At 45.8% G+C, this 12996-nt stretch overlaps 1 protein-coding gene across 1 annotated transcript in view; it reads left to right on the top strand.

The window, feature by feature from the left end:
* Positions 1-12996, top strand: part of LRRC73 (leucine rich repeat containing 73) — a 102228-nt gene that overhangs the window by 40756 nt on the left and 48476 nt on the right. The window contains exons 2-4 of the mRNA XM_073673274.1: positions 1998-2337; positions 2413-2573; positions 2678-2800. Of these exons, the coding sequence (XP_073529375.1) occupies positions 2066-2337; positions 2413-2573; positions 2678-2800 (556 nt within the window). The 5' untranslated portion in view covers positions 1998-2065. The remainder of the gene's footprint in view (positions 1-1997; positions 2338-2412; positions 2574-2677; positions 2801-12996) is intronic.

Below are 12996 nucleotides of genomic sequence, written 5' to 3' on the forward strand. Positions count from 1 at the left end.
GTGACTTTCTTGTAGTGTGGTTGTATCTGTGCAGAGGTCACACATCCTCTGTGACTTTCTTGTAGTGTGGTTGTATCTGTGCAGAGGTCACACATCCTCTGTGACTTTCTCATTGTGTGGTTGTATCTGTGGAGAGGTCACCATCCTCTGTGACTTTCTCGTAGTGTGGTTGTATCTGTGCAGGGGACACACATCCTCTGTGACTTTCTCTTAGTGTGATTGTATCTGTGCAGAGGTCACACATCCTCTGTGACTTTCTCGTAGTGTGGTTGTATCTGTGCAGGGGACACACATCCTCTGTGACTTTCTCTTAGTGTGGTTGTATCTGTGGAGAGGTCATCATCCTACGTGACTTTCCTGTAGTGTGGTTGTATCTGTGGAGAGGTCACCATCCTCTGTGACTTTCTCTTAGTGTGATTGTATCTGTGCAGAGGTCACACATCCTCCGTGACTTTCTCGTAGTGTGATTATAGCTGTGCAGAGGTCACACATCCTCTGTGACTTTCTTTTAGTGTGGTTGTATCTGTGCAGAGGTCACACATCCTCTGTGACTTTCTTGTAGTGTGTTTGTATCTGTGCAGAGGTCACACATCCTCCGTGACTTTCACTTAGTGAGGTTGTATCTGTGCAGAGGTCACACATCCTCCGTGACTTTCTCGTAGTGTGATTATAGCTGTGCAGAGGTCACACATCCTCTGTGACTTTCTTGTAGTCTGGTTGTATCTGTGGAGAGGTCACACATCCTCTGTGACTTTCTTGTAGTGTGGTTGTATCTGTGCAGAGGTCACCATCCTCTGTGACTTTCTCGTAGTGTGGTTGTATCTATGCAGAGGTCACACATCCTCTGTGACTTTCTCGTAGTGTGGTTGTATCTGTGCAGGGGACACACATCCTCTGTGACTTTCTCGTAGTGTGGTTGTATCTGTGCAGAGGTCACACATCCTCTGTGACTTTCTCGTAGTGTGGTTGTATCTGTGGAGAGGTCACACATCCTCTGTGACTTTCTCGTATTGTGGTTGTATCTGTGCAGAGGTCACACATCCTCTGTGACTTTCTCGTAGTGTGGTTGTATCTGTGCAGGGGACACACATCCTCTGTGACTTTCTTTTAGTGTGGTTGTATCTGTGCAGAGGTCACACATCCTCCGTGACTTTCTCGTAGTGTGGTTGTATCTGTGCAGAGGTCACACATCCTCTGTGACTTTCTCGTAGTGTGGTTGTATCTGTGGAGAGGTCACCATCCTCTGTGACTTTCTTGTAGTGTGGTTGTATCTGTGCAGGGGACACCCATCCTCTGTGACTTTCTCTTAGTGTGGTTGTATCTGTGCAGGGGACACACATCCTCTGTGACTTTCTCTTAGTGTGGTTGTATCTGTGCAGGGGACACACATCCTCCGTGACTTTCTCGTAGTGTGGTTGTATCTGTGCAGGGGACACACATCCTACGTGACTTTCTCATAGTGTGGTTGTATCTGTGCAGAGGTCACACATCCTCTGTGACTTTCTCGTAGTGTAGTTGTATCTGTGCTGGGGACACACATCCTCCGTGACTTTCTCTTAGTGTGGTTGTATCTGTGCAGAGGTCACACATCCTCTGTGACTTTCTCGTAGTGTGGTTGTATCTGTGCAGAGGTCACACATCCTCCGTGACTTTCTCGTAGTGTGGTTGTATCTGTGCAGGGGACACACATCCTATGTGACTTTCTCATAGTGTGGTTGTATCTGTGCAGGGGACTCACATCCTCCATGACTTTCTCGTAGTGTGATTATAGCTGTGCGGAGGTCACACATCCTCTGTGTCGTCGTCCCCGGAGTGTGGTTCCTTTGTCCCTCCATCCCTGCGCTCTGGCATTTACATCCTGTCTGTTCTCAGAGTTTTTCAGATCTCTGTGCCCATAGTTTGGGGTATGTACAGGTGAATCGCTGGAACATCTACCCCTTTTGGGGCACCTTCTTGTACATAATACTGAATTCAGTGTCATTCTTCTCTTCCTGTAGGGAGTTTGACTCTCTCTTCAGGTACCCCGCAGTCATCGGCCTCGTGGGGTTCCCTTCACCTACCCAAGATGTTACCGGGCTCCATTCAGATGTCAGGAGAGACCCTCTCCAGTGCAGAGGTGAAGGGGGTGTGCGAGGGGCTGGCGGAGGGCACAGTTCGTCTCCTCTCCCTGCGCGGATGTCACCTCTCGGACAGAGACTTTACTCGGCTGTGTCAGGGTGTGTCCGAGTCCCCTTCCCTGGTGCAGCTGAATCTTAACCTCGGGGTGGTGTCCAGCACAGCCCGGGTCCAGCAGCTGGCACAAAGTCTCCAGCGGAATCGTTCCCTGCAGTCCCTCTTGTAAGTATTAGGCTCTAGTAAGGAGTGTCAGGACGCTCGCCTAATAATTATTTCCATTTTCTGTCTTCTCTGTAGCCTGCATGGCAACCCCCTTACAGACACTGGTCTGTGCCTCCTTAACCCTGCTCTGGCCAGCCACCCTGCTCTGTTGTCTTTGGACCTTGGGGATTGCATGCTTGGTGATGAGGGAATCAGCCTGATCTGTGGCCTCCTTCCCCCTGATGGGGCTAAGCCAGGTGAGATGTCCTCTCTCAGTAGATCTTCGGTGGTGCCACAGTCCTATATTATTGCAAGGTTTATAACTGGACATTGATATGACATATTCTGTCCGTGGTTTTAGGTCTTCGGGAGCTGACTCTTTCTGCCAACCCTGGGATTTCATGCACTGGTTGGGCTCGTCTGGCCGTGGCTGTGGCTCACAGTTCACAAGTCCGGACCCTAAATCTGGATTATAATCCACTGGGTGAGAGAGAGAGATGAATCTTGCTGTTCAGTTTTCTGTACGTGGGTCAACTTCCTCTACATCGTCCTCCATGTGTGGTTATATCTGTACGGGCATCCCGTCCTCTACATCGTCCTCCATGTGTGGTTATATCTGTACGGGCATCACGTCCTCTACATCGTCCTCCATGTGTGGTTATATTTGTACGGGCATCACGTCCTCTACATCGTCATCCATGTGTGGTTATATCTGTACGGGCATCACGTCCTCTACATCGTCCTCCATGTGTGGTTATATCTGTACGGGCATCACGTCCTCTACATCGTCCTCCATGTGTGGTTATATCTGTACAGGCATCACGTCCTCTACATCGTCCTCCATGTGTGGTTATATGTGTACGGGCATCACGTCCTCTACATCGTCCTCCATGTGCAGTTACAGTAGCAGTCAAAATAATAGCAGTCCAATATGACTGACCAGATTAATCCCTGTTTTTGGTATAAATTCTATCACCACATGTCAGACAATTTACCAGTTGGTGCAGTAGATTGTAAGAAAACCCCCCAGGCTCCGCATTCATGATCTGCAGGTTTCTAGTCTGTGTATTTGAATAATTAATTGTACAGGGTGTTCAAGATAATAGCAGTGTGGAGGTCAATGAGAAGGTCAATCATTCTGTGAGGAAACAGGTGTGAATCAGGTGGCCCTTATTTAAGGGTGAAGCAGCACATGTTGTACATGCATTTCTCCTTGAAAGCCTGAGAAATATGGGTCGTTCCAGACATTGTTCAGAAGAGCAGCGTACTTAGATTAGTGATGGGAGAGGGTAAAACTTATAAAGAAGTGCAGACAATGATCGGCTGTTCAGCTAAAATGATCTCCAATGCTTTATAATGGAAAGCAAAACCAGAGAGACGTGGAAGAAACCGGAAGACCACCATCCGAATGGATGAAGAATAGCCAGAATGGCAAAAGCTCAGCCGATGATCAGCTCCAGGATGATCACAGACAGTCTCCAGTTACCTGTGAGGACTGTGACAGTTAGAAGACGCCTGTGTGAAGCTAATCTCTTACCAAGAAGCCCCCGCAAAGTCCCACTGTTCAAAAAAAAGGACATGTAGTGAAGCGGATACAATTTGCCAAAGAACACATCAACTGTCCTAAAGAGAAATGGAGAAACATTTTATGGACTTATGACAGTAAAATTGTTCTTTTTAGGTCCAGGGGCTGCAGACAGTTCGTCCCACGATCCCCAAACTCTGTATTCAGCTACAGTACACTCTGCAGACAGTGAAGCATGGTGGAAGCATCATGCTATGGGCATGTTTCTCTTACGGATCAGTTTGCATATATTGCAGAGGTCATTTTGCCTTACGCTGAAGAGGATATGCCCTTGAAATGGGTGTTTCAACAAGACAACCACCCTAAAAACACTAGTAAACAAGCAAACTTTTGGTTCCTGTCCAACAAAATTGATGTTATGGAGTGGCCAGCCCAATCCCTGGACCTTAATCCATTTGTGGGGTGACATCAAAAATGCTGTTTCTGAGGCAAAGCCAACAACTGCCAAAAAATTGTGGGATGTAGTGAAAGCGTCCTGGGCTGGAATAACAGCTGACAGGGGCCTGAAGTTGGTTGACTCTATGCAACATAGGTGTGAAGCAGTTCTAAAAAACTGTGGGTATACAGCTAAATATGAGGTTAGTGATTCACGGGATGCTAAATCCTCAAAAAAAAGTATATATTGTTAGTTTGTAAAGACAAATGCAGACAGTGCTATTTTTTAGAACAGCCCAATGTTAATTTTTTGTTATTTTCTGTAAAGTAGTTAAAAATTATCTACATTTCTCTTCATGTTGTGAATTAGAAAAGAGTCTGCAATGGCCCCAATGCATGGAAATAAGAAGTAGTATAAAGATTGTGTGATGAACTCATGTTTTTGAACACACTGCTATTATTTTGAACACTACTACTGTAAATCTGTACGGGGGTCACACGTCGTCTACATCGTCCTCCATTTGCGGTTGTATCTGTACGGGGGTCACACGTCCTCTACGTCGTCCTCCCTGTGCGGTTATATCTGTCTTGGCATCATGTCCTCTACATCATCATTAGTGTGCAGTTGTATCTGTACGGGGGTCACATGTCCTCTACATCATCATTAGTGTGTGGTTATATCTGTACGGGGGTCACACGTCTTCTACATCTTCCTCCATTTGCGGTTGTATCTGTACGGGGGTCACACGTCCTCTACGTCGTCCTTAGTGTGCGGCAGCAGTTGTATCTGTACGGAGTTCACGTCCTCTATGTCGTCCTCCATGTGCAGTTGTATCTATACGGGGTTCATGTCCTCTACGTCGTCCTCCATGTACGGTTGTATCTATACGGGGTTCACGTCCTCTACATCGTCCTCCATGTGCGGTTGTATCTGTACGGGGTTCACGTCCTCTACGTGATCCTCCATGTGCGGTTGTATCTGCACGGGGTTCACGTCCTCTACGTGATCCTCCATGTGCGGTTGTATCTGTACGAGGTTCACGTCCTCTACATCGTCCTCCATGTGCGGCTGTATCTATATGGGGTTCACGTCCTCTACGTCATCCTCCATGTGCGGTTGTATCTATATGGGGTTCACGTCCTCTACGTCATCCTCCATGTGCGGTTGTATCTATATGGGGTTCACGTCCTCTACGTCATCCTCCATGTGCGGTTGTATCTATATGGGGTTCACGTCCTCTACGTCATCCTCCATGTGCGGCTGTATCTGTACGGGGTTCACGTCCTCTACGTCGTCTTCCATGTGCGGTTGTATCTGTACGGGGTTCACGTCCTCTACGTCGTCCTCCGTGTGCGGTTGTATCTATATGGGGTTCACGTCCTCTACGTCGTCTTCCATGTGCGGTTGTATCTGTACGGGGTTCACGTCCTCTATGTGATCCTCCATGTGCGGTTGTATCTGTACGAGGTTCACATGTTCTACGTCGTCCTCCATGTGCGGCTGTATCTATATGGGGTTCATGTCCTCTACGTCGTCCTCCGTGTGCGGCTGTATCTATATGGGGTTCATGTCCTCTACGTCGTCCTCCGTGTGCGGTTGTATCTATATGGGGTTCACGTCCTCTACGTCGTCCTCCATGTGTGGCTGTATCTATATGGGGTTCATGTCCTCTACGTCGTCCTCCGTGTGCGGTTGTATCTATATGGGGTTCACGTCCTCTACGTCGTCCTCCATGTGCGGTTGTATCTGTACGGGGTTCACGTGTTCTACGTCGTCCTCCATGTGCGGCTGTATCTGTACGGGGTTCACGTCCTTTACGTCGTCTTCTATGTGCGGTTCTATCTGTACAGGGGTTACATTATCCTCTACGTTGTTATCGGTGTGCGGTTGTATTTGTACGGCGGTCACACTTCTTATCTGTTGTCCTCTGTGTGTGGCTGAATCTGAATGAGGTCCTATGTCCTATACTACTTCTTCCTTCATGTGTGGTTGTATCTGTACGGGTGTTGCTTCCTGTTTCATCTTTGGTGTGTGGTTGTATCTATATGGGTGATAAGTCCTCTGTGTCGTCTTCGGTGTGCGGTTGTATTAATACAAGGGATACGAGATGCTATCTGAGGATTACCACCAAACATAGACGGGATCTCCTCACTGCGAACTAAAGAGAACCATGCACAAATCAAGAAAAAGCAGAATGCAAAACAGCAGGGATAAAGTGTAACTGTTTATTAATGGGGTCGGCCGTTGCTTATTGCTGGTGGTCTATCCTTAGGACCCATCAGTATCTGATGGGTGGGGGAGCGACACCCGCTGAGCAGCTGTTACCGGTGGCGGCAGGAAGTTCTCGGATGTTGCGGGAACACAGCCGCTCCGTCATTTCTACCGGTGCCGAGTACGGCCCTGTCCATCTGCATAAGGACTGGATCTGCAGTCCCGGCTGTAGAGATGATGGTGCTGAGGGTGGGGGTGTACTTAATTATCACACACATACATATGTCCTGAGATCAGTCATACACATATATATGTCAGGATATCTCACATGTCAGGAGTTTACACCGCTGATTTTTCAGTTAGGTTTCTGAAGCGAAAGTGTCTGTAGTCCCCGGTGCCGCCGCTGCCGCTGTAGAAATGATGTTCCTGCAGCTTCTGAGAGTGCGGCTGCCGGACGACAGGTCGCGATCATGTGATCCGTGCGTCAGATATGCAGATTGTCTCATCAGAGAGGAAGAGGACTAGAACTCCAGTGCCACCTACTGGCATGCCAGGCTTGGCTTGTCACTCTCCACAAGGAGAAACGTTACCCCTTGGATCCGGGTCAAACGCCTCTCACCCAGCCAAACCACATCTCATACTTTGCACTGATGAGTATCCTGAAACAGTGTCTGAAAATTGAGGATCTGGTTTGTCTTTTATCCTAAGTCGTGTGACAAGGCTCGTTAAAGGGTTGATATTGAATTTTAGGATTACTACTTCCAATAGATGGCGCTAGAGTTCCTCTCTGAAGAGACAATTTGCATATTTAATTTCGTAGATTAGCATCGCAAAGCTTGAATGTCTCCTTACTTTGGCACGCCAGGCTTGGCTCTTCACTCTCCACAAGGAGAATTGTTACCCCTTGGATCCCGTGCATCAAATTCACAGTGATGCCAGCACACAAGTCAGAAAGTGTAAGATATTCAGAGTAGGAAACGGTGGGGAACGAAGGCGAGGCGGGGGACGAAGGCGAGGGCGGGAGATGAAGGATAAGGCGGGGGATGAAGGTGAGGCGGGCGACGAAGGCGAGGTGGGGGACGAAGGCGAGGGCAGGGGATGAGGGCGGAGGCCAAGGCGAGGGCGGGGGATGAAGTTGAGGCGGGGGATGAAGGCGAGGGCGGGGGACGAAGGCGAGGGCATGGGATGAAGGCGGAAGCGAAGGCGAGGGATGAAGGTGAGGGGCGAGGGCGGGGGATGAAGGTGGAGGCGAAGGCGAGGGCGGGGGATGAAGGCGAGGCGGGGGACGAAGGCAAGGGCGGGGGATGAGGGCGGGGGACGAAGGCGGGGGACGAAGGCGAGGGCAGGGGATAAAGGCGAGGGCAGGGGATAAAGGCGAGTGCAGAGCAGTGTTCAGGCCAGAAATCTCTCCAGCTGTGACTTTTATACCCTCATTGCATATGGTCGACCACATGATATCGTGAATAACATTTCCCATCATTTTATAAACAATCATCTGGCTATCTCATGCATAAATTATGCAGCTATTTAGCATATGGTTAGTTATCCAGATTCTTGTCGTGTCTCTGCATTGTTACCGGTTTGCTACTAAAAATTGTCATTTTTATTTTTATTTTGTAAATCCACCTTTGGCTTTTATCACTGCCTGAATGCTTCTGGGCAGCTCTCGATCAGATTCAAGCATGTCTCCACCAAAATCCGATCTACACGTTCCCATAGTTGGTCCATACTGGTCAGTTGGGTTTGTATACAGCTTTTTCTTCACCTCTACCCACAAGTGTTGGATTGGATTGAGATCTGGGGACTGTGGGGCCAATCCAGCTTCTCTACTTCATTGTCATTGAACCATTTCTTCATCAATCTAGACGTACAGTTGAAACCAGAAGTTTCCGTACTCTATATAGAAAGACACATCTCCATGTTTTTCTCGATATCTGACATGAAATCAGAATAAACCTTTTCCGCTTTGGTACAATTAGTTTTACCATAATGTTTAATATTTGCCAAATGCCAGAATAATGAGAGAGAGAGAATGTTTTAAGGCATTTTATTGCTTACTGAAAAGTCAAAAGTTTCCATACAGTAAGATTACTTTGCCTTTAAACAATTCTGGACGGCCCATATGATGATGTCATGTGTTTGGAAGCTTCTGATAGTTTTTTTTTGGCAGTTAATTAGAGACACACCTTTGGATGTATTTTAATGCACACCTGAAACACACTGCTTCTTTGTGTAGCATCATGGGAAAGTCTAAAGAAATCAGCCAAGATATCAGGAAAAGAATTGTGGACTTGCACAAGTCTGTCTCACCCTTGGGTACAATTTCAAGATACCTGAAGGTGCCTCGTTCATCTGTACAAACAATTATACGCAAGTACAAACAAGATGGGAATGTCCAGCCATCATACCGCTCAGGAAGGAGACGGGTTCTGTGTCCCAGAGATGAACGTGCTTTGGTCTGACATGTGCATATCAACCCAAGGACAAAAGCAAAAGACCTTGTGAAGATGATGGCGGAAGCTGGTAAGATTGTGTCAATATCCACAGTGAAACGAGTACTGTATCAACATGGGCTGAAAGGCCACTCTGCCAGGAAGAAGCCATTACTCCAAAAGAAGCATGAAAAAGCCAGATGAATGTTTTCAGATGCACACAGGAACAAGGACCTTAATTCTTGGAGACATGTCCTGTGGTCTGATGAAACTAAAATTGAACTTTTTGGGCATAATGACCATCGTTACGTTTGGAGGAAAAAGGGAGAAGCATGGAAGCCCAAGAACACCATCCCAACTGTGAAACACGGCGGTGGCATATCATGTTGTGGGGTTGTTTTTCTGCAGAGGGACTGGTGTACTTCACAAAATAGATGGCATCATGAGAAAAGAAGATGATGTGGCAATACTGAAGCAACATCTCAAGACATCAGCCAGGAAGTTAAAGCTTGGGAGGAAATGGGTCTTCCAAATGGACAATGACCAGAAGGATACTGCCAAAATGGTAACAAAGTGGCTTAAGGATAACAAAGTCAATGTTTTGGAGCGGCCATCACAAAGCCCTGATCTCGATCCTATTGAAAATTTATGGGCAAAGCTGAAAAGGCTTCGAGCAAGGCAACCTACAAACCTGGATCAGGTACTCCAGTTTATGAGGAGGAATGGACCCAAATTCTGACCAACTATTGTGAGAACCTGTGGAAGGAGATCCCAAACGTTTCACCCAAGTCATTCAGTGTAAGCGCAATGGGACCAAATACTAATGAAATGTATGAAAACTTCTGACTTTTAGGCTCCATATTCCACCATCCACCATTGCTTCTAAAGTGAGACTACCATCATTTTATAAACAATCATCTGGCTATCTCATGCATAAATTATGCAGCTATTTAGCATATGGTTAGTTATCCAGATTCTTGTCGTGTCTCTGCATTGTTACCGGTTTGCTTCTAAAAATCGACATTTTTATTTTTATTTTGTAAATCCACCTTTGGCTTTTATCACTGCCTGAATGCTTCTGGGCAGCTCTCGATCAGATTCAAGCATGTCTCCACCAAAATCCGATCTACCCCTTCCCATAGTTGGTCCATACTGGTCAGTTGGGTTTGTATACAGCTTTTTCTTCACCTCTACCCACAAGTGTTGGATTGGATTGAGGTCTGGGGGCCAATCCAGCTTCTCTACTTCATTGTCATTGAACCATTTCTTCATCAATCTAGACGTACAGTTGAAACCAGAAGTTTCCATACTCTATATAGAAAGACACATCTCCATGTTTTTCTCGATATCTGACATGAAATCAGAATAAACCTTTTCCGCTTTGGTACAATTAGTTTTACCATAATGTTTAATATTTGCCAAATGCCAGAATAATGGGAGAGAGAGAATGTTTTAAGGCATTTTATTGCTTACTGAAAAGTCAAAAGTTTCCATACAGTAAGATTACTTTGCCTTTAAACAATTCTGGACGGCCCATATGATGATGTCATGTGTTTGGAAGCTTCTGATAGTTTTTTTTTGGCAGTTAATTAGAGACACACCTTTGGATGTATTTTAATGCACACCTGAAACACACTGCTTCTTTGTGTAGCATCATGGGAAAGTCTAAAGAAATCAGCCAAGATATCAGGAAAAGAATTGTGGACTTGCACAAGTCTGTCTCACCCTTGGGTACAATTTCAAGATACCTGAAGGTGCCTCGTTCATCTGTACAAACAATTATACGCAAGTACAAACAAGATGGGAATGTCCAGCCATCATACCGCTCAGGAAGGAGACGGGTTCTGTGTCCCAGAGATGAACGTGCTTTGGTCTGACATGTGCATATCAACCCAAGGACAAAAGCAAAAGACCTTGTGAAGATGATGGCGGAAGCTGGTAAGATTGTGTCAATATCCACAGTGAAACGAGTACTGTATCAACATGGGCTGAAAGGCCACTCTGCCAGGAAGAAGCCATTACTCCAAAAGAAGCATGAAAAAGCCAGATTAATGTTTTCAGATGCACACAGGAACAAGGACCTTAATTCTTGGAGACATGTCCTGTGGTCTGATGAAACTAAAATTGAACTTTTTGGGCATAATGACCATCGTTACGTTTGGAGGAAAAAGGGAGAAGCATGGAAGCCTAAGAACACCATCCCAACTGTGAAACACGGCGGTGGCATATCATGTTGTGGGGTTGTTTTTCTGCAGAGGGACTGGTGTACTTCACAAAATAGATGGCATCATGAGAAAAGAAGATGATGTGGCAATACTGAAGCAACATCTCAAGACATCAGCCAGGAAGTTAAAGCTTGGGAGGAAATGGGTCTTCCAAATGGACAATGACCAGAAGGATACTGCCAAAATGGTAACAAAGTGGCTTAAGGATAACAAAGTCAATGTTTTGGAGCGGCCATCACAAAGCCCTGATCTCGATCCTATTGAAAATTTATGGGCAAAGCTGAAAAGGCTTCTAGCAAGGCAACCTACAAACCTGGATCAGGTACTCCAGTTTATGAGGAGGAATGGACCCAAATTCTGACCAACTATTGTGAGAACCTGTGGAAGGAGATCCCAAACGTTTCACCCAAGTCATTCAGTGTAAGCGCAATGGGTCCAAATACTAATGAAATGTATGAAAACTTCTGACTTTTAGGCTCCATATTCCACCATTCACCATTGCTTCTAAAGTGAGACTACCATCATTTTATAAACAATCATCTGGCTATCTCATGCATAAATTATGCAGCTATTTAGCATATGGTTAGTTATCCAGATTCTTGTCGTGTCTCTGCATTGTTACCGGTTTGCTCCTAAAAATCGACATTTTTATTTTTATTTTGTAAATCCACCTTTGGCTTTTATCACTGCCTGAATGCTTCTGGGCAGCTCTCGATCAGATTCAAGCATGTCTCCACCAAAATCCGATCTACCCCTTCCCATAGTTGATCCATACTGGTCAGTTGGGTTTGTATACAGCTTTTTCTTCACCTCTACCCACAAGTGTTGGATTGGATTGAGGTCTGGGGGCCAATCCAGCTTCTCTACTTCATTGTCATTGAACCATTTCTTCATCAATCTAGACGTACAGTTGAAACCAGAAGTTTCCATACTCTATATAGAAAGACACATCTCCATGTTTTTCTCGATATCTGACATGAAATCAGAATAAACCTTTCCCGCTTTGGGACAATTAGTTTTACCATAATGTTTAATATTTGCCAAATGCCAGAATAATGAGAGAGAGAGAGAACGTTTTAAGGCATTTTTATTACTTACTGCAAAGTCAGAAGTTTCCATACACTAAGATTACTTTACCTTTAAACAATCCTGGACGGCGCATATGATGAGGTCATGTGTTTGGAAGCTTCTGTTTTTTTTGGCAGTTAATTAGAGACACACCTTTGGATGTATTTTAATGCACACCTGAAACACACTGCTTCTTTGTGTAGCATCATGGGAAAGTCTAAAGAAATCAGCCAAGATATCAGGAAAAGAATTGTGGACTTGCACAAGTCTGGCTCATCTTTGAGTACAATTTCAAGATACCTGAAGATGCCTCGTTCATCTGTACAAACAATTATACGCAAGTACAAACAAGATGGGAATGTCCAGCCATCATACCGCTCAGGAAGGAGACGGGTTCTGTGTCCCAGAGATGAACGTGCTTTGGTCCGACATGTGCATATCAACCCAAGGACAAAAGCAAAAGACCTTGTGAAGATGATGGTGGAAGCTGGTAAGATTGTGTCAATATCCACAGTGAAACGAGTACTGTATCAGCAAGGGCTGAAAGGCCACTCTGCCAGGAAGAAGCCATTACTCCAAAAGAAGCATGAAAAAGCCAGATTAATGTTTTCAGATGCACACAGGAACATAGACCTTAATTTTTGGAGACATGCCCTGTGGTCTGATGAAACTAAAATTGAACTTTTTGGGCATAATAACCATCGTTACGTTTGGAGGAAAAAGGGAGAAGCTTGGAAGCCTAAGAACACCATCCCAACTGTGAAACACGCGGGTGGCAGCATC

This window comes from Phyllobates terribilis, unplaced genomic scaffold (assembly GCF_046119375.1).
Source record: "Phyllobates terribilis strain yellow unplaced genomic scaffold, ASM4611937v1 Scaffold_3__8_contigs__length_932513732, whole genome shotgun sequence".
Taxonomy (NCBI): domain Eukaryota; kingdom Metazoa; phylum Chordata; class Amphibia; order Anura; family Dendrobatidae; genus Phyllobates; species Phyllobates terribilis.